The sequence below is a fragment of the Camelina sativa genome, chromosome 15 (genome assembly GCF_030686135.1).
Source record: "Camelina sativa cultivar CO46 ecotype springtype chromosome 15, ASM3068613v1".
NCBI lineage: Eukaryota > Viridiplantae > Streptophyta > Magnoliopsida > Brassicales > Brassicaceae > Camelina > Camelina sativa.
The window spans coordinates 7,788,560-7,811,771 of NC_141894.1; the positions used below are offsets into that span (position 1 = coordinate 7,788,560).

At 36.2% G+C, this 23,212-nt stretch overlaps 4 protein-coding genes, 1 long non-coding RNA gene and 2 pseudogenes across 9 annotated transcripts; all 7 read right to left on the bottom strand.

Annotated features, from left to right (window-relative positions):
• Window positions 1-570: 570 nt before the first annotated feature.
• LOC104748231 (pentatricopeptide repeat-containing protein At3g16010-like) lies at window positions 571-7,954 on the bottom strand (annotated as a pseudogene).
• Window positions 7,955-8,343: 389 nt separating this feature from the next.
• LOC147926362 (uncharacterized) lies at window positions 8,344-9,168 on the bottom strand. The gene is made up of 2 exons (XR_015582925.1): window positions 8,900-9,168; window positions 8,344-8,794 (listed from the first exon to the last, which is right to left on the bottom strand). It is a non-coding gene; the product is annotated as an uncharacterized LOC147926362 (long non-coding RNA).
• Window positions 9,169-9,465: 297 nt separating this feature from the next.
• LOC147926363 (putative protease Do-like 12, mitochondrial) lies at window positions 9,466-11,338 on the bottom strand. Its single transcript, XM_087487034.1, has 7 exons — window positions 11,329-11,338; window positions 10,866-11,123; window positions 10,554-10,758; window positions 10,317-10,407; window positions 10,046-10,234; window positions 9,720-9,773; window positions 9,466-9,621 (listed from the first exon to the last, which is right to left on the bottom strand). The coding sequence occupies exons 1-7, from the start codon at window positions 11,336-11,338 to the stop codon at window positions 9,466-9,468; spliced, it is 963 nt and encodes a 320-aa protein (XP_087343160.1).
• Window positions 11,339-12,509: 1,171 nt separating this feature from the next.
• On the bottom strand, window positions 12,510-13,849 carry LOC104748234 (putative F-box protein At3g16590 pseudogene; annotated as a pseudogene). Its single transcript, XR_015582832.1, has one exon. The product of XR_015582832.1 is annotated as a putative F-box protein At3g16590 pseudogene (transcript).
• A 264-nt stretch (window positions 13,850-14,113) lies between these two features.
• Window positions 14,114-18,344, bottom strand: LOC104745992 (helicase-like transcription factor CHR28). 3 transcript variants are annotated; one of them, XM_087489582.1, is made up of 11 exons: window positions 17,908-18,344; window positions 17,647-17,793; window positions 17,019-17,160; window positions 16,800-16,871; window positions 16,628-16,705; window positions 15,854-16,535; window positions 15,640-15,770; window positions 15,322-15,543; window positions 14,784-15,236; window positions 14,484-14,693; window positions 14,114-14,372 (listed from the first exon to the last, which is right to left on the bottom strand). In XM_087489582.1, the coding sequence occupies exons 3-11, from the start codon at window positions 17,118-17,120 to the stop codon at window positions 14,265-14,267; spliced, it is 2,058 nt and encodes a 685-aa protein (XP_087345708.1). In that variant the 5' UTR covers window positions 17,121-17,160; window positions 17,647-17,793; window positions 17,908-18,344; the 3' UTR covers window positions 14,114-14,264. The 3 variants fall into 3 exon arrangements, with proteins under 3 accessions (XP_087345708.1, XP_087345709.1, XP_087345707.1); XM_087489583.1 differs by lacking the exon at window positions 17,908-18,344 and having other exon boundaries at window positions 16,800-16,881; window positions 17,647-17,784; XM_087489581.1 differs by lacking the exon at window positions 17,908-18,344 and having other exon boundaries at window positions 17,652-17,783.
• On the bottom strand, window positions 17,548-20,206 carry LOC104748236 (pentatricopeptide repeat-containing protein At3g16610). Of its 2 annotated transcripts, none has more exons than XM_087489584.1 (2): window positions 17,908-20,184; window positions 17,548-17,793 (listed from the first exon to the last, which is right to left on the bottom strand). In XM_087489584.1, the coding sequence occupies exon 1, from the start codon at window positions 20,035-20,037 to the stop codon at window positions 18,061-18,063; it is 1,977 nt and encodes a 658-aa protein (XP_087345710.1). In that variant the 5' UTR covers window positions 20,038-20,184; the 3' UTR covers window positions 17,548-17,793; window positions 17,908-18,060. The 2 variants fall into 2 exon arrangements, with proteins under 2 accessions (XP_087345710.1, XP_087345711.1); XM_087489585.1 differs by lacking the exon at window positions 17,548-17,793 and having other exon boundaries at window positions 18,061-19,438; window positions 19,665-20,206.
• On the bottom strand, window positions 20,185-21,828 carry LOC104745993 (uncharacterized). Its single transcript, XM_010467382.3, has one exon. It carries the CDS (start codon window positions 21,826-21,828, stop codon window positions 20,749-20,751), a length of 1,080 nt encoding a protein of 359 aa, XP_010465684.1. The 3' UTR covers window positions 20,185-20,748.
• Window positions 21,829-23,212: the final 1,384 nt, after the last annotated feature.

A 23,212-nucleotide genomic window follows, 5' to 3' on the forward strand; every position in this document is an offset into this window, starting at 1 on the left:
TATATATGTTAGAAATCATTTTTAATATCTCAAAAAACACAATGCGAGTTAAAAAGACTTGCATTCCAGAAATTTCCAAAATGTTTGAACATAAGTACTTGCATTCGTTCTAAAAACACCCAATCCTTGTCAAAAACCATCACAAAGTCATGCTCTAAATCCAGTCACAAATCTTCAGTAGAACATCCTTCTATCTGCTCACATAGATGCTTTAGATTTTTTGGTATCACTCCGTTTACTTTATTAACCTGTTCCCACCACCGAATAACCGCATATTATTTTGCATGAACGATTACAAAACCATAGCAATATTATTCACATCACTAAAATTTTTGACAAGCTGGGTTAGGGTCTCAAAATTATCCTAAGAAATTACCTATACCAAGTAACAAATTATCATGTTTGTTAAACTCTCTAAAATGCGTTATTGTTAAGATAAAAACCAAGGGAAAACACCTTATAGTAGCTAGCGAATATAAGCATCTTCATTAGTAGAAATATGTACCGAGGACAGAGAAAACCAAAACCTGCGAAATGATGACCTTATGGTTCAAAGCCATTCTGTCCTTATCATGCACTTGGCATTTGCAATTTTTTTCTAAATTCGCTCACATCAACAACACATGATTCCATCAATGGTGCAAAGACAAGCCCCACAAAAATGAAGTAACTCGGAAGGATGTAATATTGTTGCACTTTAGCATGCGGCTTCACCTTCATACAATAGACTATTGTAAGAAAAGTTTAGAAAATGTGATACAATATTGTTGGAAAGAGATGACTAACCGGTGTTAACGCTATTTTAAACGCTTGCTTTTTTCCCATGTCTTAAGATTTGAATGATGACTTTATCACCTACTTTCGTCATGGGAACCAAATGGCTGAAATTTACCCGCTCCTTTGGTTTATTCATTGAAAATATCGAATGCAATCTACCCCCTCCCCCCTTTCTAAAAGAACTGCACCAAGAACAAAGAAATGTGATACATTTAGAAAATTAAGTAAACATGTAGAAAATCAAGCAATGACTAGCAATATTACCGGTGCCATCGTTATCTACTGGACATCCATTGATTGAGAGAATGCCGTCTTTGCCTTCCAGATGTCCGTGAGCCCCCGACAACGGACTTATTTCGTTTATCAGAACTCCTATCATTCCATGACTCACTTTAAAAGTCTTACGGAGGTGAGGATTTAACATATTCTGATATCTTAAATTAAGTGACCTGAAAAGACCACATTCTTCACTTTCTTCAGCGTTAAAGCTGGATAGGAAATGCTCAATTACATGGGCTGGGATCGCAAAAGTACTACATCAGACAAAAAGAAAGTCAGAGAAACATCATGCAAAATTAAGCAAAAACAGATTGTCCATTATTTTAATTTACCTTATACTATTGGCATCTGCTGATGAATAAGAATTGTGAAGAACCACCCCAACAACTTCGCAGCGTATAAGATTTCTAAGTTGTGCTTCTGAACTTGGACAAATGTGTGTAAGTTGACAACATCAACTAGATGAGCATTCGTAAGAATTTTACATCCCCAGACTGCAAACCCTACACATCCAAAATAACCATTAGAATGTGAGTTTCAAATATTTAGTTTTTTTCCAAATTATCACAAGGAGTGCTTATGTATTGATGTATCATAGAAGAGTTCAAAATTCTATATTCAAAAATTAAGCTAATATTACATACCAAAGCCAATCGATCTTTCTTTGCTGCAAACTTGCCAAGGTCGAAGATTGTGATTTATGTAGGCGCATGAAGAAATCTTCACCACCGATTCCAGCACCGATGGATCAAACTGAAGAGCTTCTAATTTCTCCCACTGATGGATCAAACTTAATCAAATCTAGACTGTGTATAGGAAAATTCACCAATGTTCCAAGATTCTCGACATTACTGCTATATTTGAACCATTTAATGTGAAAATTCACCAATGTTCCAAGATTCTCGACATTACTGCTATAGTTGAACCGTTTAATGTGAAATACAACTACATGAAGTGATCAATGAAACTTGACTCTCTTCCACAACCTTGACAAACCAGTGTTGACTTGAAATGTTCTTGGAAGACTCTAAGATCTCGTTCACCACCTTAGTATATACATATTTTTTTGTACACACTTTGTATTTGATTTTTTGAGTTGCACTTCTTAACATGGACAAACGAGTGAGCATTAAGCACATCAACAATGTAAACATTGGTAAGAATCCTGCTCTCTGATATAGAAAAATCTATTTCTCTTTTATATCGCATTTTTCTCTTATGATAATCTGAAAAATTGGTTAAGTAAATACCTTGGGGATAACCAACAACGTACATACATGTAAAGAAAACACTAGGCTTTTTTTTTTTTTTCGTCAGAAGGTCAATTTATTCATTTAACCAATGTTTGGATGATACATAGTAGCACTGAGCCAAGGAGGCATTGACACCGAATCGGAATAAAACACTTGATTTGTACAACCAAATTGAGCTAAAACATGCGCTGACTCATTACACTCTCTACGAACAAAACAAAATTTAGCATGTGATAGTCTTAACGCCCAAGAAGAGATATCAAGACATATGTTTCGAATGGCAGCATTTGTTATGGACCCATTGATATTGTTTATCAGAATTAGGCAGTCTCCTTCAAAGATTATGTTTGTATATCCCCGAGACCAAGCTTGTTGTATTGCAACAAGAAGAGCCTTTGATTCAGCTTCCAGAGATGATTTCGCAGTACCTAGTTTGCTTGCTCCTCAAGTTAAGCATTTACTTGTGTAATCTCGAAAAATCCAACCTCCGATTGCCGTTTGATCCTCAGAACAGTAGCTAGCATCGAAATTACACTTAATAAACGGTTGTGTAGGAGAAGTCCAACGATTGATGACCTGGGTCGTACTAGAGATACTAGGTTGAATTCTCTGTTGGTCTATTGTTTCAACCCAATCCCGAACTTCTGCTTTGGTCTGTATCCAAACAGTTCTTGCAGGTATGGTGATGCCTTCAAAGATGTGTTTATTTCTCGACTTCCATATTTTCCACATGAGCCAAAAGGGTGTAAGAGCTTGTATATTCGTTACAGCATTGTTTGATTGTAAGTCCAAAAAAGTCGTGAACATCGTGTCTATATTCTGCTGAAAAGGGCGTGGAAGCTGCTCTTTTGGTAAATTTGACAAATGCCATAAATCTTGTGCATAAGTACAATCAAAGAAGATATGATTAATTGTTTCATCATGTAATCCACATCTTGAACAAACTGGGTCTAATGACATTCCTCTTGTGTTTAATCTGGTTTTTGTTCCTATTGCTTGAGAGAGAACTCTCCAAAGGAAATGTTTTATTTTCGGGAGAATAGAGAGTCCCCATATTCTGTTCTTAATTGTAATTGAACCATGTGGTATTGGTGGCAAATATTGTCTATAATCTCCTTCATGTGTAACAAACCAGTAGTCTGACTTGACTGAGTATTCACCAGAGTCTTGATACTTCCAATAAAGTTTGTCATCCGTTTTTTCTGTTGGAATATACATGTTTTGTATGATGGAAACATCTTCTACAGAGACATGTTCTTCAAGCATCTCTGTATTCTAATAATGGTAGCTCCCGTTGGAAGACATAAAGTTATGTAAGGGGCTATCTTGCACTCCTTCGGTTACTTGACATGGACGAGGTGGATCGGAAGGTATAAGATTATCTTTTCCTATTCGAATGGTATCACCATCACCTACTTCCCAATAGGAACCACGCTTGATTAAATCTATCCCAATAAGTAAAGACGACCAACCATATGATTGATATGCTTGCGTTTTAGCATCCAAAATAGAGGAGTCTCGGAAGTATCTTGCTTTAAGCAGCTTAGCTAATAAAGAGTTGGGGTTTTGAATTAATCTCCATGCTTGTTTGGCTAAGAGGGCGTCATTAAATTTAGCTAGATCACGGAAACCTAATCCTCCCTCTTTTTTTGAGTACTGCAGTCGTACTAGCTAAGCACACTAGGCTAAACAAGACAATTTTGCTCCAAAACAAACGATGTAATATCTAGAAAAAACCATTACATTAGCAGTTTTTAAACTGAAAAAACAGAAAATGATAATGAAATCTATATATATATATATATTATTTTTTTGACAATTATAATGAAATCTATATATATTAGTATAGATTATTGTATAACGAGACTAGCCACTTTACTTTACAAATTTATCTGGGCCAAGTTCACAAATCATTGCCTTTGAGGATCACATACAAAGGTAGGCAAACTTATGTGTCTATATTGACACATTGGTAGTAATTCATATTTCTCGATTTTTTCATGTATCATGTTATTATGACAGAATTTATCAAGCTATTCCACCAGGCCACACTAAACAAAACATTCAAAAACATACTTTTTAAAAAAGCTTTGGCTTTGTATATATAGTCTCTAATCCATAAAACATGAGCTATCCAAAACCTTAAGAAGAAGTCGAAATAGACTCACCACTTATTATACAGATATATCTAAATACCTAAGTTTTAGACAAGAATTATAGGATGTTTAAATGTTTTAATCTACCAATCAAATGTGCAAATGGTATGATTATTTTCTTTCCTAGAGAATATGCTAATAGTTTTTTCTACAAAAATCACTTTAGAATATGATTTAGCTTTAAAGAAATTTTAATATTTTTTGTCTCCTCACAAAAAAAATTTAGTTTTATTTCGTAATATAGAATTTTTAATTTTTCAAATGTGTAAATATAAGAAGCAAAAAAGATATTGCAATAAATGTATATATATAATTATATACATATAAACAAACCCGCACGTAGTGCGGGTATTCATCTAGTTATAATCCCTGTTTTAGAAATCGCTAGGCGCTATTCGGACGGTTGGGATGGGCCTAGCGCCTAGCGAGAAAATCGGAGATTAAACGGGGATTAATCAGGGACTAGTTTTATGGATATTTTATTAAATTAATAATAAAATAAAAATATATAGTACTAAATATATGTATAATTTTGTTTATGTGAAAAGGAAAATATCAAATAAAATATAAAACTATAAGATTGTCTTTAAAATTATGTAAACACATAAAAACGTTATTTTTTAAAACAATTTTATGATTTTAATTAAAAGTTTGTACATTAGTTATTGTAAAGCATCATAAACTCTTAATTTAAATGTTTAGATATAAAAAATATATATATATATATATATATATATATATATATATATATATATATATTTGATTTTTATTTGGCTCCAAAAATAATCGGTATATACAAAATTAAGCAGGAAGTAATCGAATTAGATGGTATAATCGAATAATTGATGCGAGGCGGGGATTAGTCAATAATTGAGACGGAGAGGATGGGCCTAGCGATTTTACGGGGCGTAATCGGTACTAGACGGAGATTTTTAAAACATGGGTTATAATTATAAAGTTACTGTCTTTGCTTCGGTTCATATCCGTATCCGAGTTTTTTGGATCGGATATTCAGGTACGGATATAACGCCCAGGCCTAATCTAAACACAATTTTTTTCACTTTTTCACATTGCAATTACCTCCAAAGTCCAAACTCTCTAGGGACGACAAAAATATCTGGTTGATTTCATGGATGACCAAGCCCAAAAATAATTGTACCACCAATTAAATTCTCAAAAGTAATTGGTCTCTTTCATCTTTAATTTTGTCTGATTTTAGTTATTTATTTGTTTGAGTAAAGACAGAGTCAGCTTTGAAGTAGTATTGTAGCTCAGAAATATATGTTTATCCAACCTGTGACAAAACGTTTCTCATTATTTTAGTTTCAGCGCCAACAAAAAAGGAATTAGAAAAGAGTCAATGAATGAACCAATATGATCACTTTAAGCACAGGTAAAACCACTCACTCATATTATCACTGCAGCTCGCAAGAGAACCCAATGTGTATTGTAATGTTTCAGAGATAGCTTTTGATATACCAATAAAGCTTTCCAGCACTAGTATCCAATTTTGTTACTTTGGCTTCGTCATCATTTTTTTCCAGAAGAATATGAACAAATACGCACTTTGTCTTAATAAACTACCTGAAAGTTGTACATAAGTAAATGTTTGAGGCCATCTCCAAGAAATTTCAGAAGGTTTAGCACTTCCGGGATTCCAGAACTGAAGCTGGAACGATCAGGGGAAGATTCACTAGATGTTGTATTTTCCTCATCATCAAAAGAGCTTCCAATGTCACTTATAGACTGGCTTGAAGTCGTTGCTGAATCATTTAAGAGTCACTGGACACATATGTTCAAGTCTTCAACTTGTCATGTAAAATACCTAAGCTACCTAAAATATTTACATCATGCCTAAACTATAACCAGTTGATGCTCTATAGCCCGGTTTAGAAGGCAGAAAAAGAAAACTATAAGTGGGAAAATATCACCTTCCTTGCTGCTTTGGATTCTGCATTTTTCAATCATCAAGAAAAAAAGAAGGTACACAGTTTTCCGAAGGTGAAAGATGTACCAGTTGACAAAGAACATAAATATAATATCCTTACAAAAAGAAATGTATATATATTTAAAATTTTAAAAAGACTTGCTGTCCTGAAATTTCCAAAATGTTTGAACATAATCTCAAGTAACTAGCATTCATTCCTAAAAGTATTTTTAAGTTCATCGAGAAGCTCGTTGAAGAAAAGAAAAAAAAAGTTCATCGAGTAGCTCATCGAGTTACAACGGACCGATGTTCTAAAGCTTCCAAATTGGGTTGTAGTACTCAATTACAACGGACGGGCACTGCTTGTCACCTTTCCAAGAGCGATTATGAGGTGGCTTCAATACGCGGAAAACCTTTCTCATCCATCTCCTCGAGAAGCAACAGAGCTCTCTCCACTCTATTTGTTTTCCAAGAACCATCCTATCAAACCAAGAACTCACTACTACCGGAACAGGTGCTTTCGACCGAAAAACTAGACCAGCAATCACATCACTATACGGAACAATGCTTGGTGTACCACCCAAGATAACCATCTCAATAGAGACATTTTTCATGTTATCCTCCACTTCGCATATCTGGTACTTCATCATATTGACTAAGAAGGCAGCATCAGGAGTCAATCCATCTCTAAGCATGTCCTTATACAAACCATATGCTTGTCTAACCATCCCTGCATTACCAAGCACCTTAACTAGTTCTGTCTAGGTATAAACCGTTGGCGAGCAACAAGGTGTTTGTTTCATCTCCTCAAAAAGATTTAAAGCTTTCTTAACCTTCCCTACTTTAGAGTAAATCCCCAACAAGGTGGTGCATATTTTCTCTGTAGGCAAACACTTCTTATCCTTCATCTCATCAAACAACTTGATCGCAGAGAAGTGACGACCTAACATTACATAAGAGGATATCAGCGCAGAATAAGTAACCCTGTCTGGATAACAGCCAGGTTCGTTACACATGTCAGCGTAGACCTCAAGGACTTCCTCGTGTAGTCCTGCATGCATCAGCATTAGAAAGACCGAGTTGTAAGTGCTCGTGTCGGGGTTGCAGCCATGGTATTTTTTCACATGGTATAGAACCGACAAAGCTTCGCTCACCATCTTAGCTCGGCCCAATACTTTCATAAGCTCAGAGAGCTCATATGTGCTAAATCTAACAAGTGGGTTACGGAACACGTCTTGTATCGTTCTACGTATTTCACTATAAAGCTTAGCATCTCCAAGGCAACATATTAAGGCCATGTAGGAGGTGGAATCATGTGCAAACATTCTTGTTGTTGCTTGAACCCACCAGAAAAAGTCAATCTTGACAGTTAACGCAATGTCCATCTCAAGAACTGAACCGACTAATTGGTGATCCACTTTCAGGTTAAGCCTTCCTAGGTCTTCCCCAGTAGTGTGTCCCCACTCGGGGATTTTCAGTAGCCTTACGAGATCCGGATCCAGCATTCCCCTTGTAGGTAAATTCCAATCCTCATATTCCTCAGAATCCAGAATAGTAAACATCTCAACAGGCGTAAGAGAAACAAAGTGTTCGCGGCAGTAATCCACCTAACCTGTTTGTCTCCGATCGAGAGAGAGGAGTAAGGTAATAATAGACTTTGAGATGCTTCACTTCGCAAAAAAAAAGGAACGATCGAGCCCGCTTTGTAAAGAGAGAAACAGATGAAAAACCTAAACCCTCGTCTTTTAATAAAAGTCAAAAACAGACTCGGTTCATAACAAACCGTGATGGTTTTGTTCTAGTTTTAGTTTTTGGCTGATATATTTGACCGGTTTGACCCTATTTAGATAACTTCCAATATAATTTTATTTACCTATAAAATATAGAAACTCTATAATAAAAATGACTTTTATTCCATGTATTTTTCTATTTTCTCCTCTAAACAGAAATATTTTAGTAATAACGATTTTTATTTATAAAAGTTGTAAATTTTCCTATTTACATTTACTTTCAAAGCTTTTAAAACTTGTGATATTGTTTACATTTAAAAATTATTATAAAAAATCTTTTGTTTGTCAAAAAATACTCATACTATATTCCTTGATTCCCAAGACTTGATTTGAAAGATTAATTTCTGCTCCACGACTGGAGTAAAGTAGTCAATGCCGCATGAGACGAACCGGTTTTTATCAAGGCTGATTCGGCTGCATTCTTCATAGCCTTGGTTCTCTCCGTAACCGGACCATCCTCCATTATCTCTTGGACTCGTTTGTCCACCTCCGTTGAGCTCACGAAACCCGTCTCCGATTCATTCATCGGGATTCCAATCTTGATCTCCTCCGAAATCACCACTCTGTTAAGCCTCTGTTCAGCGTACAACGGCCATGCAACCATTGGTACGCCTATCATATATATCAAACCAAGTGAATTAATCATACTGAACATTACATCCCACGCATATTTATATTATATATTATATAGTTGAAATGTGTGTTTGCTTAACTTACCTGCAAAGACAGCTTCACGAATTGAATTCCAACCGCAATGAGTGACAAATCCGCATGTACAATATCTCGAGAAACAGAGCTCCTCTGCTATGGCCTTGGTTGCTCTGTTACTAAAGCATCAAACGTATTGATAATAATCCCTCAAGATTTGTAGACCTGTTAACATAACATTATAAAAACATTGTAGACGTCGTTGGATGGAGAGAGAGACGGATTTTGGGAGAGGATGATCTTACTTAACTTAACTATAGACCCTACTAAATGACATCGTTGGGGAAAGAATAGAAAAGTTGATGGTGATGATCATGATGATATGGTTTAGTGTCACGTCTCTTTGATTGCCAAACGATTAATTTCCACTAACTCTGCTTTAGTGACACGTCTTCACCATTGCCAAAAGATTGATTTCCTTTAACTGTTTTGGAGGAAACGACATAAAATCAAACGGACCAATAAATCCATGAATCATGGTTTCACCGGACGACAAAATAAAGGATTAAAGTCATAAGGCAAAGCAACAACATTAATCTTCTGATATGGGTGAGCGAGGGTGTGTTGTGACGTTCCTAGACGAGACAAGTTTCCTTTCTAGCCTCTCCGCAGTTGAGGACCTGGGTCTTGAACTCTGATAACTCCAAGATCAATTCTTCCGAGTGACAACTTTCGCATCGTTCAGTTAGATGCTTTAAATTCTTCACTTTCACTTGGTTTACCGTTTCTACCTGGACCCCCAAGTTAAATGTAGATTATATACATGTGCTAATTTTATATGATTCATTAACAACAGTAATAAATAAATGATCAGCAAGAAACAAATCACCAGATGATCTTCTAAACTCGTGTATCGTTGATTGATCTCATCAGCCGTTAAGACCTACACGAAAGAGAAAACAAATGATCTCTTACATAATTGTCTTTTTAGGAAAATATATAGGCGACAAAGAATATATATATAAGACCATCATCGTCGGTCATACTACTAAAAATATCTTATGAATAAACTAAGATTAAATTTTAAGACATCCCATAATTTGATGATATGAAATGTCTCTGCCTAGACATTAAACATCTAAAGAAACCATTGTTTTTTTTTTTTTTTTTTTTTTTTTTTTTTTTTCATTTTTAAGGGCATTTTCACAAAATGACCAACGGAGATGCTCTATCAAACCTTAGAAATGACCACCAATTGTCCCCTGCCTTTAAGTCGTCCAAGTCATCTAACTTATATGCACACCTCATCAGAGTATTCTTTCGTGAAAGGCACAAATACAAACCCCCCAAATATATAATAACTTGGGGGTAATAGTATTGTTGCACCTTCATATGTGGTTTCACCTGCATAAAACCATAAGATAGTTTACACAAAATGTTGACGACCAATATAAGTAAACAATTTTGAAAAGAAGCAATGAATAACCGGTTTTAAAGTGATGTTTTTCTTATGATCGCTTTTTTGAACGTTGGCACTTGTTAGGAAATGGTTAATTATAGGGAAGGGGATCACATAACTGCATGTAAAAAACAAAGAAAAATAAATATTTTAGCTAGGGATAGAACTATTTGCAAAAGTCAAACTGTTCGAATATATTTTTTTGAACAAAAACTGTTCGAATATAAGCAAAATGGTTTTTAAATGAGCTCATTCTCAACCTACCTTCTATTCCCCCTAATTTCTGAAAATTGAGCACTCTGAAAAGCCACACCAATAACTTTATCTCCTTTGAATACAAGGCCACCACTATGTCCACGTATGATATTTGCATCGACTTTTATCGCAAGTAGTTCAGTGGCACTTTGAAGGTAAGTGGTAGTTTCAATACTTGTAACAATACTAGCTGAAGCAAATATATTCTCACCACCTAAATTTAAACCAAGCACAAAAAGCATAATTACTGTTTGCATGTTTATTCCTTAGAAAATATGCAATATTCAAAATCCTTGCTAAACATATTGTGAAGAAAATGACCTTGTGCATAACCAGCAAGGTGAACAGCTTCTCCCAAAAATGGTATGTGTTCTGTGAATTCCAAGGGAATCACATCTTCCCAAAACTCTTGGTCATCGATCTCCAGAATTGCCAAATCAAATTCGTGTGAAATTCTTGTGATTCTTGCCTTGTATACGGCATGTGTGCGTTTCTTTCTAACACGCACAAGTGTGTGTGCGTTTAGAATATCTACCACATGAGCGTTTGTAATTATTTTATTTCCCGATATTACAAAACCTACACATAGACAACAAAATCAATCATGTTATTTCATATATTGAAAGAGTACTATGGTATATAACTTCATCATACTAATTACTCTGTCAATATATGAAATAACATGATTGAAAAAAATTAATTCTGTTTAACAAATTTTTAGTTGTAATATATAACTTTATAACCGATAAGAACGTAGATTGGACTGTTGTACCAAGAGACTCACCACTTATCATTAACACGGTATGTAAATTTTAAGTCATAACTAGGATTTAACCCCTCTTACACCACAAGATAATTTTTTTTGTTTATTTATATATATATATATATATATATATAATTTTTATGATTTTAGATTATAACTGATTAAGAGGGGGTTATTGGTTCTATGATTTTAATGGATTTGGAAATCCAGACAAAAATCATGTGTTATTCAATCATTGATTTTAAAATACTTATCAAAATGATGTGTTATTGGTTCTATGATTTACAAATACTTGTTAAAATCCCATGCTATTCATTTAATGATTTGTTTTTGGATTTCAAAATCCACATTATGTTTTAAATGAATTTGTATGGATTTGAAATTGTAAAATAGAAGGATTCAAATCCAAGGATAAAACATGTTATTTCAAAATCCATGTGTTTTGATTTCTAGAATTTACAATTCCATAGGGATTTAGAACTCATCCCTCCAATAACACCCCCTAAGTTTCTTTGATTTTTAATATAGATGATGTAATGTTTATATATATTAGTATATTGACAATAAAAAGTTGTGTTATTGAATTGTGATTTTGTATAGATATTTCCATTAAAAAATCATAATTAAGGAAGGTAAGATACTCTAGATTATATTTTATTACAAATATTTCATTCAAGTTTTAATATTTATTCAAATGAAAAAGATTAATTATGAAAATCTTACAAATAAAAAGTTAGAAAACAAAATGTATTTAAAAAATGATAATAGCCTTGTTTTTTCATCATTTAGCATTTCCATCTAAATGATCTATTTAAATGATACATCTAAATAATTCATCTAAATGTTAAGTGACCCTACAAATAAGATAAAAATAGTTTTTTAGATAATGCATCTAAATGCAAATGAGTTTATTTTGTTTATTTACATTCTCATAACATAATTGGTTAAACGTTTAAGCTTTAAGGTAATACTTGTAACAAAGATATATTTTAATTTGTTCCAAATGATCCATGTGAATGATTCTGGATGATGTTCTCTTTTTCGACAAAAAGAACAACATTTGTAATAAACCCCCTCAACTAAAGATGGTTCGTAATTATCTATTTATACCCAACATACAACGTTGGGTTTTTCCTACCAAAAATCTAGCTCGTCTCGTAATCTGTCGTATAGAGTGAAAATGATGTCCACAAAATCTCAAAATAAACATATAATTATCTCAAAGAGCAAATGAATCACAATGAGACGATTTTATTAAATTTCGAACATCATTCACAAAACCTCAGCTGAACAATCCATAAAACAATGAATTCTTAAAATTTAGTTTGCAATAAACAAAACCAGTACCTCAAGATTGTAAACAAAAGTAAACTTCTCATTCTCGTTGCTCTTGAAATAAAGGAATGGGAACCAAACTAGGAACATAGACAAGGTGAAAAGGCCAAGGATCAACCTCAAAACCCATTTGAATCTTCTTGAACCTATCTCCCTTCACTATATAGACCCAAGGCTTTCCAATTTCATCGCAGGTACACACAATAAGCCTCTTGTCATCATTGTTATCGATGAAGTAACTCGGCTGAGAATTACAGCGTGTATGGTTTTGTAATCTCGGGAAGTTTGGTATCGACACCGTCATTAACAGTCTCCACGACACAATCTCCTTTCTATCTCCACTAATCATATTCTTGGTCACCCAAATCTTGACCTTCTTTGTTGTCTTGCATTGTTCCAACACAGAAATCCGATCTCCCCTAAAAACCTCAAGGATTTGAGTATCCCCGAAATCATTCTTACACGGCAAGAAACAAAAGGGCTTGAATCTCTCGCTTGATAAATCAAAGCTTTGGATAAAACAACCATCACTCTCAAGACTCTTAGCAATCCAGTACAAAGTTCCATTCAAAGACAAAACAGTCCGTGGAGATCTTAAGTGCCAGTCAAGTAAACCAAACTTACAATCTTTCCACGCATTGGTTGCAAACTCGTAGATTGAAACTCTCGGGTCAATTTTTGTGTCACTGCCGTCCACCTCTTGACTGAAACCATAACTTAACCCTAATATCTTGTATTCCTTAACCGGTCTACCATTATCATAACCTAGTCCATATAAATTGAATCTATTCCTCTTCGGCTCAATCCATTTAGTTTGTTGTTCTCTCAACCATGGATTCCAGACCGCAACCACGTGAGGCAAAGCAGGACATAACAAAAACCCGTCGCAATAAAACATGTTTCGATACAACTTGAGTTTCTTATTAGGACCCTGATCATGAGTTTCTAGGTTTAGCTCACGCACCTCTAACGAGTCATCGAGATTGATGCCTATTGAATAAATCTTGGAAGTCTCGGTCCGTAAGATGAATTGAGGACGGACGCAAGCCAAGTGATTGTTGATGAATCTCTTGTCGTTGTAGAGTTGGTTCCATTGCTTGCAAACGGTTCTGAATCGAGCGAGAGATAGAGGTGGAACACGATAAAGTATCTCATCCTCTAACTCCGCTGGAAGCTTCTTCGGCATCGTTATTTTTTTGTAGATAGAGAGAAGAAACCCTAATTTCTTATAAATACTCAGTTGAATAAAACTTGAGTTATATATAATTATAAGTAATTACTAAAATATCTAAACCCAATATTTTTCCATTTTTCACATTGCAATTACGACAAAAAGATCTGGTTGATTTCATGGATGACCAAGCCCAAAAATAATTTTACCACCTTTTAGATCCTCAAAATTAATTGGTCTCTTTCATCTTTAATTTAGTCTGATTTTTTTTTTAATTTATTTGTTTGGTGATAACTTAAGTTAAGTAAACCATTTTTGCATTACTAAAAAAAAATCTAACCAACATGTGAAATTAAAATATCTCTTTACATTCACACTTGTGACTTATATAAAAAGCTAGAGGTTTTGTTCCTTATCAAAACTCTAGGGGCACACGGTCTTCGTTATATTTCTACTCACCAAAAAATAGGTATTCAAGATCTTCTAATGTTAGTTGAATCGCAGAACTTTTACCATGTTTTTCACCCAATGCAGATGCAACAATTTTCCTTTTACGTTCCTGTGAAAATTAATTTAAAGAAACAAAAATCACAATTGAGTGGAGAAATGTTATTATAATCTTGAAATGATTCTAATAGGTTTGGGACAAATTAGAAATAATTAAATATACCTGAAGAGTCAGAATTCGTTCCTCGACGGTGTTTTTGATGGCAATACGTGTTACCGTAACAGTCCGAGTTTGTCCGATACGATGAGCTCTATCAATAGCTTGGTCTTCAGTTGTTGGATTCCACCAAAGATCCAAGAGAATAACATGACAGGCAGCTATCATGTTCAATCCAAGGTTTCCAGCTTTAAGAGACATCAACATCACTTCTACCTGTTTGATATTAAAACATTGCATTAGTTGTCTTATATAGATAAATGTAATATGCGAATTTTGAAAGCAAAGTAATGTAACATCACTTACATCTGGATCATTGTTGAATTCTTTTACAGCTATGTCTCTTGTTAGTAGAGACATCGAACCATCTAGTCGTCTGAACTTTATACGGTTTTTGACAAAAGACTGCTCAACCAAGTCAAGCATACCCGTCCACTGAGAGAAGACTATAGTCTTTATTGGTGGAGAGTCTGGATCAGAGCCTTGCTTTGCAAGCGACTGAAGAATCTCTATCACAGCTTTGATTTTGGATGAAATAAACTCGCCTTGTAGCGAGAAAAGAACTTTCTTATCCTTAGGATCATCATAATCGTTGATGCAACTTCTAATTGCAGATTCAGTGAAAACATTATCATGTTTAAGCTCTGTACTGCAATTAAGTGCAGGGCACGTTTTGTGATCCCCATTAATGTTTTCAGACACACACTCATAGCAAAATACATGGCCGCACAAAGTAACAACAGGGTCTTTTGGTGGATCCTGCAGAGTGAAAAAAGAATATTAGGAAACATAGTTAAAGAGCCTCAAGACAAGCAATGCTCAACCATTACATTAATGCACTTACGTTGCAGACATTGCAGATGCTAAAGGATGATTTTAAGATATTGAGGAGGATGGTTAGATACTCTCTATCGGATTCATGACCCACATCTGGTTTTTCTTCAATAGCATATGAGTGACTATATCCATTAACAAGTTGTGGATGATTACAAGCTTGGCGTAGCCGCAGAAGCATTACCAAAAGATGAGCCATGTGTTCATGCAAAGTCCCTTCATTAGCATATTCCTATAGATAAGAGAAAGATATAAAAAATTATATCATATTACAAGGTACGAAGTCACCATTGTGTATATACATATATGATAACTATCGGAGAATTACCTGATACTGCAAACGTGAATACATTTCAAGCTTCCTGTAGAACGACCATTCTACTACTGAAAAGTCCACTTTGCTCAAATTAACTTGCTTTGGAGGTAGAATGATTATAGGTTGTCCATCAAGTAATGTTCCTATAAAAGGACAACGTAACATAAAGACAATTAGAAGATGATTAGCACAACTGCAAAAGGACATAGTAGGAGCAAACGTATACCTTTGGTGCGGCGAAGCATTATGCCCCTTAGAACAGCTTGAAGCTTCTTGTAACCCCGAAGAGAGTTTTTGGAAATTGGAACCTTGATTCTTTGACGAAATGAAAGGCACGTGGCATAGGGATGATATCTAAGAAACCTGAAATAGCTATAAAGATCGTCAACTTTGTTCTGTATCGGTGTTCCAGTCAAACACCATCTCCTCTTGGCTCTAAGGCTAAAACAAGCTTTTGCAACTAGGGTTCTATGGTTTTTAATTGTATGAGCTTCATCTAGTACTACTCTCAACCATCTAACTCTTCCTAGTGCACCAGCGAGAGGCTGAAGATTAGATCCTTCAAAGCTTGCTCTGCCTCTCTTCTTACTGAATGTATCATAAAGATTCAGCAAAGGGTTTTGAGGGACTTCGTTTGTAACAATGGCGTAAGTTGTCACAACCACATCATATTTTGCTAATTCAATAGGATCTTTGGTTCTGTTAGATCCATGGTAGATTAAAACAGAGAGCTTGTGTTCATCAGAAACCTTCTCTTTCACTTCTCTTGCCCATTGCTTTACAACACTTGCAGGACAAACAATCAATGTACCACCAGATTTTCGACCTTTTCGCTTTTTCTGCTTTGATTGTAACTTCAACTTATGCAATAGGATAAGAGAGATCGTCGAGATTGTTTTACCAAGTCCCTGCATTAGCACACACATATATAACTTGTGAGAAATTTTAACATATCACCTAGTTCGAAAATAAATGTGACCAACATAATTAAAATCGTGACCTGATCATCTGCTAATATCCCTCCCCTACATTTCCTGCTTCTTTTTTCTTTCTTACGCATCCATTCCAATGCAATTTTCTGAAGAAATAATAGAGATATTAGTATACACAATAGGACCAAAGTCCAAAAGTAAGGACAGCAAAAAGTTAAGTCAAAACGTGATAATTATTACCTGATGCCTCATAAGAGGAACTGTAAGAACACCAGGCGGTAGATCCTTTTCGGTCTTGGGTTGTTTCAGATCCTGTAATTAACTAAGCCACATTAATTGATATCAGGTTGGTTAATGGGACAACACCAACATAATATGAAAGCAAAATCACAAAAATAGCTACTTAGTTAAGTGTTGAGGTCCAAAAAGAAAAAAAAAAAGAGATTAAGATGAATATACTTGTAATGCAGCCTGATAGATTTCCCTCTCGTTAACGGTGGTCTCCCCTTCTTTTACTTCTTCATCACTACCTGAACTATAATTCTCCATAGCAGTATCCATCCTAAAACCTCTTTTTGATGTCAGAGTCAAGAACTCAGCCCTGCCAGACAAAGACATTACTGTTAACTAACGAAACGGCTGTTTGATCAAAGAAGACTATATAAGCAACCATCATTCGAATCAAACATTCTTGTAAATTAAGTAACATTCTTTATGACTAGCGTCACATGAGTAACGAAATATATGCATTCTTAAAAATTAACAATCAAACATTACCAATTTTGTCAAGGTTTACGTGATTTATAAAACCCTATTGATCACGACGAGGTAAAAGTAAGAAAAGGGCAGAACAAGAACAGAGGACGAATCCGAGATAATTGGGAAAATTTGGGACGTGATCAAGATGAAACGAGTTGTGATTAAGAGTCGCACTGTTGTGATTAGGGTTGCAGCTTGGACGGAGAAAGGGACGATCGCACGGAACGAATTTTAAACAACAACTATATATACTGATAATAATACCAACAAAGGGCTTTATTAGTAAGTCGGTAGGCCCAATAAGATTTTTGTATATGTATACACTTACCTTACCACTTTTTACGGCTGAGTTTCAAAGGTGGAACAGAGTAAGCTCTTTGCTTCTCCCAATCTTGACGGTTTCTTAGGTGTGTTTTAGCGACCAATAGCAAAGGAGCTTCATGACTCTCGTGACACTTCTCCATGCCTTGTCTACCTGGTTCACAACAAGGAGATCAACTTAAAATCCTGAAAATATTCTAAACTTCCTCTTTACTAGTTTGGTTTAACTATTGTATATAGACAGCGATAGTAAAATAATATGCAATACCTGCGTCTGGTATTGGGCATAAACAATGTAACTTTCTCTACGATCTCATCTTGTCGAGCTTCCATTTGTTCACATGTCACCTCTTTCAGCCAATTTGGGATAATGCCAGACTTCCAAGAATACTCAAGGTTCTGCTTAAGATCCTCCTAATAATCAAACATCAACCCAGCTAAAACCCGGGGACTTGTGAAGCCCTCTTTTCTTCTGTGTCATTCTAATATTCTCTGCATCTTCCCATCTCTCAGCAGCTGAATAGGTGTTGGAGAGAAGAACTAGGCCTTCTGTTGTTCCTCCAAGACTCTGCATCTTTTTCGACACTTCATCACCAAGTTCCACATTATTGTACGTCCAACAAGCAGAGAGAAGTATACCCAACACGCGAATGTCTGGCTCAAATGGCATCTTGTTGATAAAATCATAAGCTTCATCCAAGTATCCTGCACGTGCTAGAAGATCAGTCATGCAAATGTAATGGTCTATTCTTGGGATGACGTTGAAATCTCCTTGAGACATGGACTTGAACAATTGTTTCCCTTCATCCACAAGTCCTGAATGGCTACAAGCAGACAAAATAGCAAGAAAAGTCACCTCGTCTGGGTTCACACCTGTGTCACGCATACTTTTAAACAGAGAAAGAGCTTCTTTGCCAAGCCCATGAATTCCAAATCCAAACAGCATTGTGTTCCACGAAACTATGTCCCGCTTATGCATTGTGTCGAAAACTCTCATGGCTACATCAAGTTTCCCGCACTTTGTGTACATATCCATCAGTGCATTACAAATGCTTGTATAAGCTGAATAGCCATGAACAACACAATACCCTTGGCAACTAGAACCGTGTCCCAAAGCAGCCAAGTGAGAACAAGCGTTTAAGACACCAAGCAGTGTTGTTATATCTGGCCTAACTCCAGATGATTTCATATCATGAAATAGACGTAAACTCTCTTCTGGACGACAGTTCTCAACACACCCAGAGATTAGAGAATTATATGAAATAACGTCTTTCAAGCCAATCTCACTAAACTGCTTAAAAGCATCGCATAAGCTTCCATACTTGGCGTAAAACGAAATAATCGTGTTTCCAACAGTTAAGTCTAACATGAAGCCTGCTTTAACCGCGTAACAATGTACGCATCGCCCTCCATTCAGATCTCCAAATCTTGCACAACCCATCAGAATAATCCCAATGGCCACTGGTGTCACCATTGCCACATCTGCATTAACCAGCATCTGCACAAACACTTCTCCAGCTTCCTTTATCATTTCATTCTCTATGTAGCCTCCAATCATAGCACTCCAGGTTACCTCATTCTTTAAAGACACTGAATCAAAAACTCTTCTCGCATAGATAATACACTTGCTTTTGCCATATACATCCAAGATCCCAGTCTGAAAAACTAAATCATTGCTAAAACCCATCCGTGTGCAATACCCATGAACAGCTCTCCCTTCCCTCAAAGCACCAGCCTTTCCTAGTGCAGGAAACATCCCAACGATTGTTGATAAATTAGGCCTGAGTCCATCGCTGCTTCTACGCATATCCAAAAGCAATCCAATGACATCAGTTAAAGAGCAATGCAAAGAAAACCCAGAAATCATAGCGTTCCATGACACAATATCTCTTTTAGGCATTTTGTCGAACACTTGTAATGCCATATCTAGTTCCCCGCATTTAGCATAGAAATCAACGAGAGCAGTACAAACATACATATCAGTAGTGAAGTGGCTACATGTCACATGGCTATGTATCAGCTTACCATCTTCCATTGCTCGCAGACCAGCACATGCTTTCAGCACAAACGGGTAAGTGTATTTCGTGGATCTAACACCAGAATCGAGCATTTTGTAGTACAAATCCAAAGCTTTCTCCGAGAAATCATTCGATGCATAGGCTCTGATCATCACGTCCCACGAAATAGGATTTGTCTTCGGATGAGGAATTTCGTCGAACACTTGGCGTGCAAGTTCGACTTGGTTGCATGATGCGTAAAGACGCGTTAAATTGACGAGGAGGGTAGAGGAACATAACGTAAGGGAGCGTTTAAGAAGGTGTTGATGAATGATCTGACCTAATGTCAGATTCCTTGATCGAATACAGGTTTCAAGAAGTCTCAGATACATTGGGATCATTAATGTATTTCAAGTTTCAGTCAGAGCAACCCAACCAATGTTTACAACCCAACTTAAGAACTTCGTTGACTCTTTTAAAAACGAAAGTGAGTTCCGTCCGAACAAGGTAAGAGTAATATTTAGTGTCTCACAAATCAAAACTTTAACTTTCTTTTACTTGTCTTGTTTTTTTTTTTTCCAAACTTTCATTTTATATATAACAGAGGAAGTTACAATATGAAAGTTGTACAATATAATACATCAGTGGATAGCTCCACATTACACCCAACTTGAAATTAAACAGGATCAAACACTAAACTGAAAGTTACAACATTGATACCAGGACATTCAACTACCAATGCAAATCGATGCAAAACGGTAAGAACCAAGATATCATAACTCTCTCAATAAGACCAAACATCCAATCTGAGATTAGAGTTGAGCTTATAGCTTCAAACATTTGCTTGGAGTATGATAGGATCTTACTCATCATAGCTGCATCTTTCAGAGAATTAGTAACCGAATGTCTTCAAAAAGTAGTCAGCAGAAGAGACAGCATGCTTCCATTTGTTCAGACTTCTCTCTTCCAGGAGGTACAACCAAAAAATTCAAACAAACCCATATCCATACATTGACCTTTATTCTCTAGTTTTGTATACAACCAAAAGGTACAAAAGCCTATTCAGAGATCAGAAGCATCTGTCTCTGATGGTTATCAACAAAATAAGAGAATCAAGGAGGTTTTGAAGGTACCGTGTAAAACTTGACTCCCACATCTTTCCTTCGAGGGCGAGTATTCCTCTCCTGCTCTGAAGCAATTTGTTTTCCTTTCTTTCTCTTAGAGCTCTCTCCAACCTCAAAACGGTGATTGACATGAGAATCTCTTGCAAAGTTGGATCCCGTTGATTCCTGCTTACCCCTAAGATTTGTGGCAAACATATTGTGTTTAGGCTGCTCCGCAGCTGCTTGTATACCGTTGTGTAGAGGAGAGGGGTGAGGAGGTTGAGAGATAGGTGAAGATGATGAGATATCCGATGGCTCTGAGCTCTGGCTATCCGATCTAAGACTAGGAGTATGAGAACGATGTCCTTCCTCCCACACCGGAACCAAAAGTTCATCATCATCCTCGTAAGGGGCAACTGGCGGAACCAGAAAAGGACAAGACCGAGATTGGTGATTGATGCGGCTGCAGTTTCTGCAGATTTTTGTCAGTCCTTCGTATTCAAAACCCACCACAGCACGCTCCCCAGACTGAAACCTGACCCGTCTAAAGAAGCGGAGCCTATCTGTGAAGATAATTCGAACTTTTACCCTAAGAAAAGCAATTTGAGGAGTAGTGTCCTCATTAAAGTCAAGTGCAACAACATCCCCTATAGTGTTAGCGATGTATCTGACTGTCCTCTCAGAAACATAAGGCAAGGGGATTCCACGTAACTGAACCCAGAGGTCTATAAACGTCAGAAAGTTTTCACCAGGGAAGTCTTCCCACCTTTGTAGCGCCACAAACCAGTCATTAACCAGCCAAGGTTGTTGTGTCAGCACCGAAACCATATCCTCTTCTTGTTGAAAACGAAATTGTACAAAGCTATCATCCAGGATACGGCCATGAACTCTCGTTTTTAAGCCCCAAAGACGTGGTAGTTCCTGTATCACACGCTTCAACGGTTGGTCGTTCAAGTTGAGGGGTTTACCAATCATACTTAAACGATTCTTAGCCAAAACTCCAGCATAAGCAGTATGGGGTATGAGCAATTCTGGGTCATCTCGACCCAACACCATGTATTGGATGTCATCCCACAATTCATGAGCCATGATGAGAGCAAGAGCGTTTATAGAAAAAGAGAAGAACAAAGGTTAAGGAAAGAAGACACAAGGAATTACTTATATATAAGGAGGAGGAAGGTGTAAGTCCCCATAGGGTGACGAAAGATGGGAAAAAACCAAGAGATAAGGTGATTAAAAAAAGAATCACCGCAAAAGGTTCAAACAAAAAGCTTTGTCTTAAGATAAAAGATAATTATTTTATAAACTTTCTTTGCATCAAGGAAAGGAAAAGATAATAATTTATGCAAAGTTAAAACAAGATATTATGTATAAATCAAAGGAAACTTAGCCACCAAACCCAAGGAGGACGATGATCAAAAAGCATGATCACCACAAGAAAAAAACCCAGAAACCAATGACTCTTGATTTTTCCAATCTTACAAAAGACAAAATGCATATAGATATATCCAGCTTACAAAAAAAGAAAGAGAAAGCTGGAGTAGTGAGAACCAAAAAAACTATCTAAAGGTGAAAGAGTCTCCAATGTAGCGTTTCTCTGTTTCAAAAAAACCTTTCAGCCACACAGGAGAGTCTCTGGCTACATAGGAACTTAACCTGATGTCATTTGTGACACTGTCAGCAATCAAAAAGGCACCAAAGTTGCAGGTCTTTGGTTCAAAGAGAACAAACCAGTTAGGTTTATCAGTGGCTAAAGTAAGGAGAGGATAAATGTGACTTGCAATTGCTGGCCATTGAGAAGGTTTGTGAAAAGCTTTGGTTATATCCATAGTTGTAGCAGCAAAAGTGACATGATCGAAATGCAGACTGCTCATACTTTCTAAAGCCCAATCCCAACTTTTAATCTTAGCCTCAAAAACAGATCCTACTTGAGCAAAAGAACGCCGACTGTGAAAGAGTACATTACCAAGAGAATTTCTTACAACCCAAGATGCACCAGAGAGGGCTAACTTTCTGTGCCAAGAGAAACCGATATTGCATTTTAATTCATTTCTGGACGGAGGTTGCCAAGTTGTTGCCTGTAGAGTTGATGTCAAAAAGCCATTCAAGTTTAAAACCTGAGCCACATTCCACTCCTTGGCCGCTTCCCCAGCTTTCTGAGCTAACAGATCAGACTCTTGATGATATCCATTAAAGAGAAATGAATTCCTATTTTTCCACAAGTACCACAGGATCCAAGCAAAGTCGGATTTAAAATCATCAGGGAGTGGTACAAATCTTTTTAAACTAAGGAGATAATGCAAATTTTCAAAGATTGCATTTCCAAAACCCAGAACTGGCAATGGTACATTAGATAATGCCCATACCTGTCTTGCAAAAGGACAGAGATATAATATGTGATTAATTGACTCACAATCCTCATCACAAAACATACAGCCATCAAAAACTCTGAGTCCTCTAGAACATAATCTGT

Coding starts and splice junctions, on each gene's coding strand:
- LOC104745993 (XM_010467382.3), bottom strand. CDS start 21,828: ATGGCTCATGAATTGTGGGATGACATCCAATACATGGTGTTGGGTCGA.
- LOC104745992 (XM_087489581.1), bottom strand. CDS start 17,782: ATGGAGAAGTGTCACGAGAGTCATGAAGCTCCTTTGCTATTGGTCGCT. Junction 15,771..15,853: donor AATGCTTCGCCGCACCAAAG/GTATACGTTTGC, acceptor GTCCTTTTATAG/GAACATTACTTGATGGACAA. Junction 14,373..14,483: donor AACGAATTCTGACTCTTCAG/GTATATTTAATT, acceptor TAATTTTCACAG/GAACGTAAAAGGAAAATTGT.
- LOC147926363 (XM_087487034.1), bottom strand. Junction 10,408..10,553: donor GAAATTAGGGGGAATAGAAG/GTAGGTTGAGAA, acceptor TTTTACATGCAG/TTATGTGATCCCCTTCCCTA. Junction 9,774..10,045: donor TTGATAGAGCATCTCCGTTG/GTCATTTTGTGA, acceptor TCTTTCGTGTAG/GTCTTAACGGCTGATGAGAT.
- LOC104748236 (XM_087489584.1), bottom strand. CDS start 20,037: ATGATCCCAATGTATCTGAGACTTCTTGAAACCTGTATTCGATCAAGG.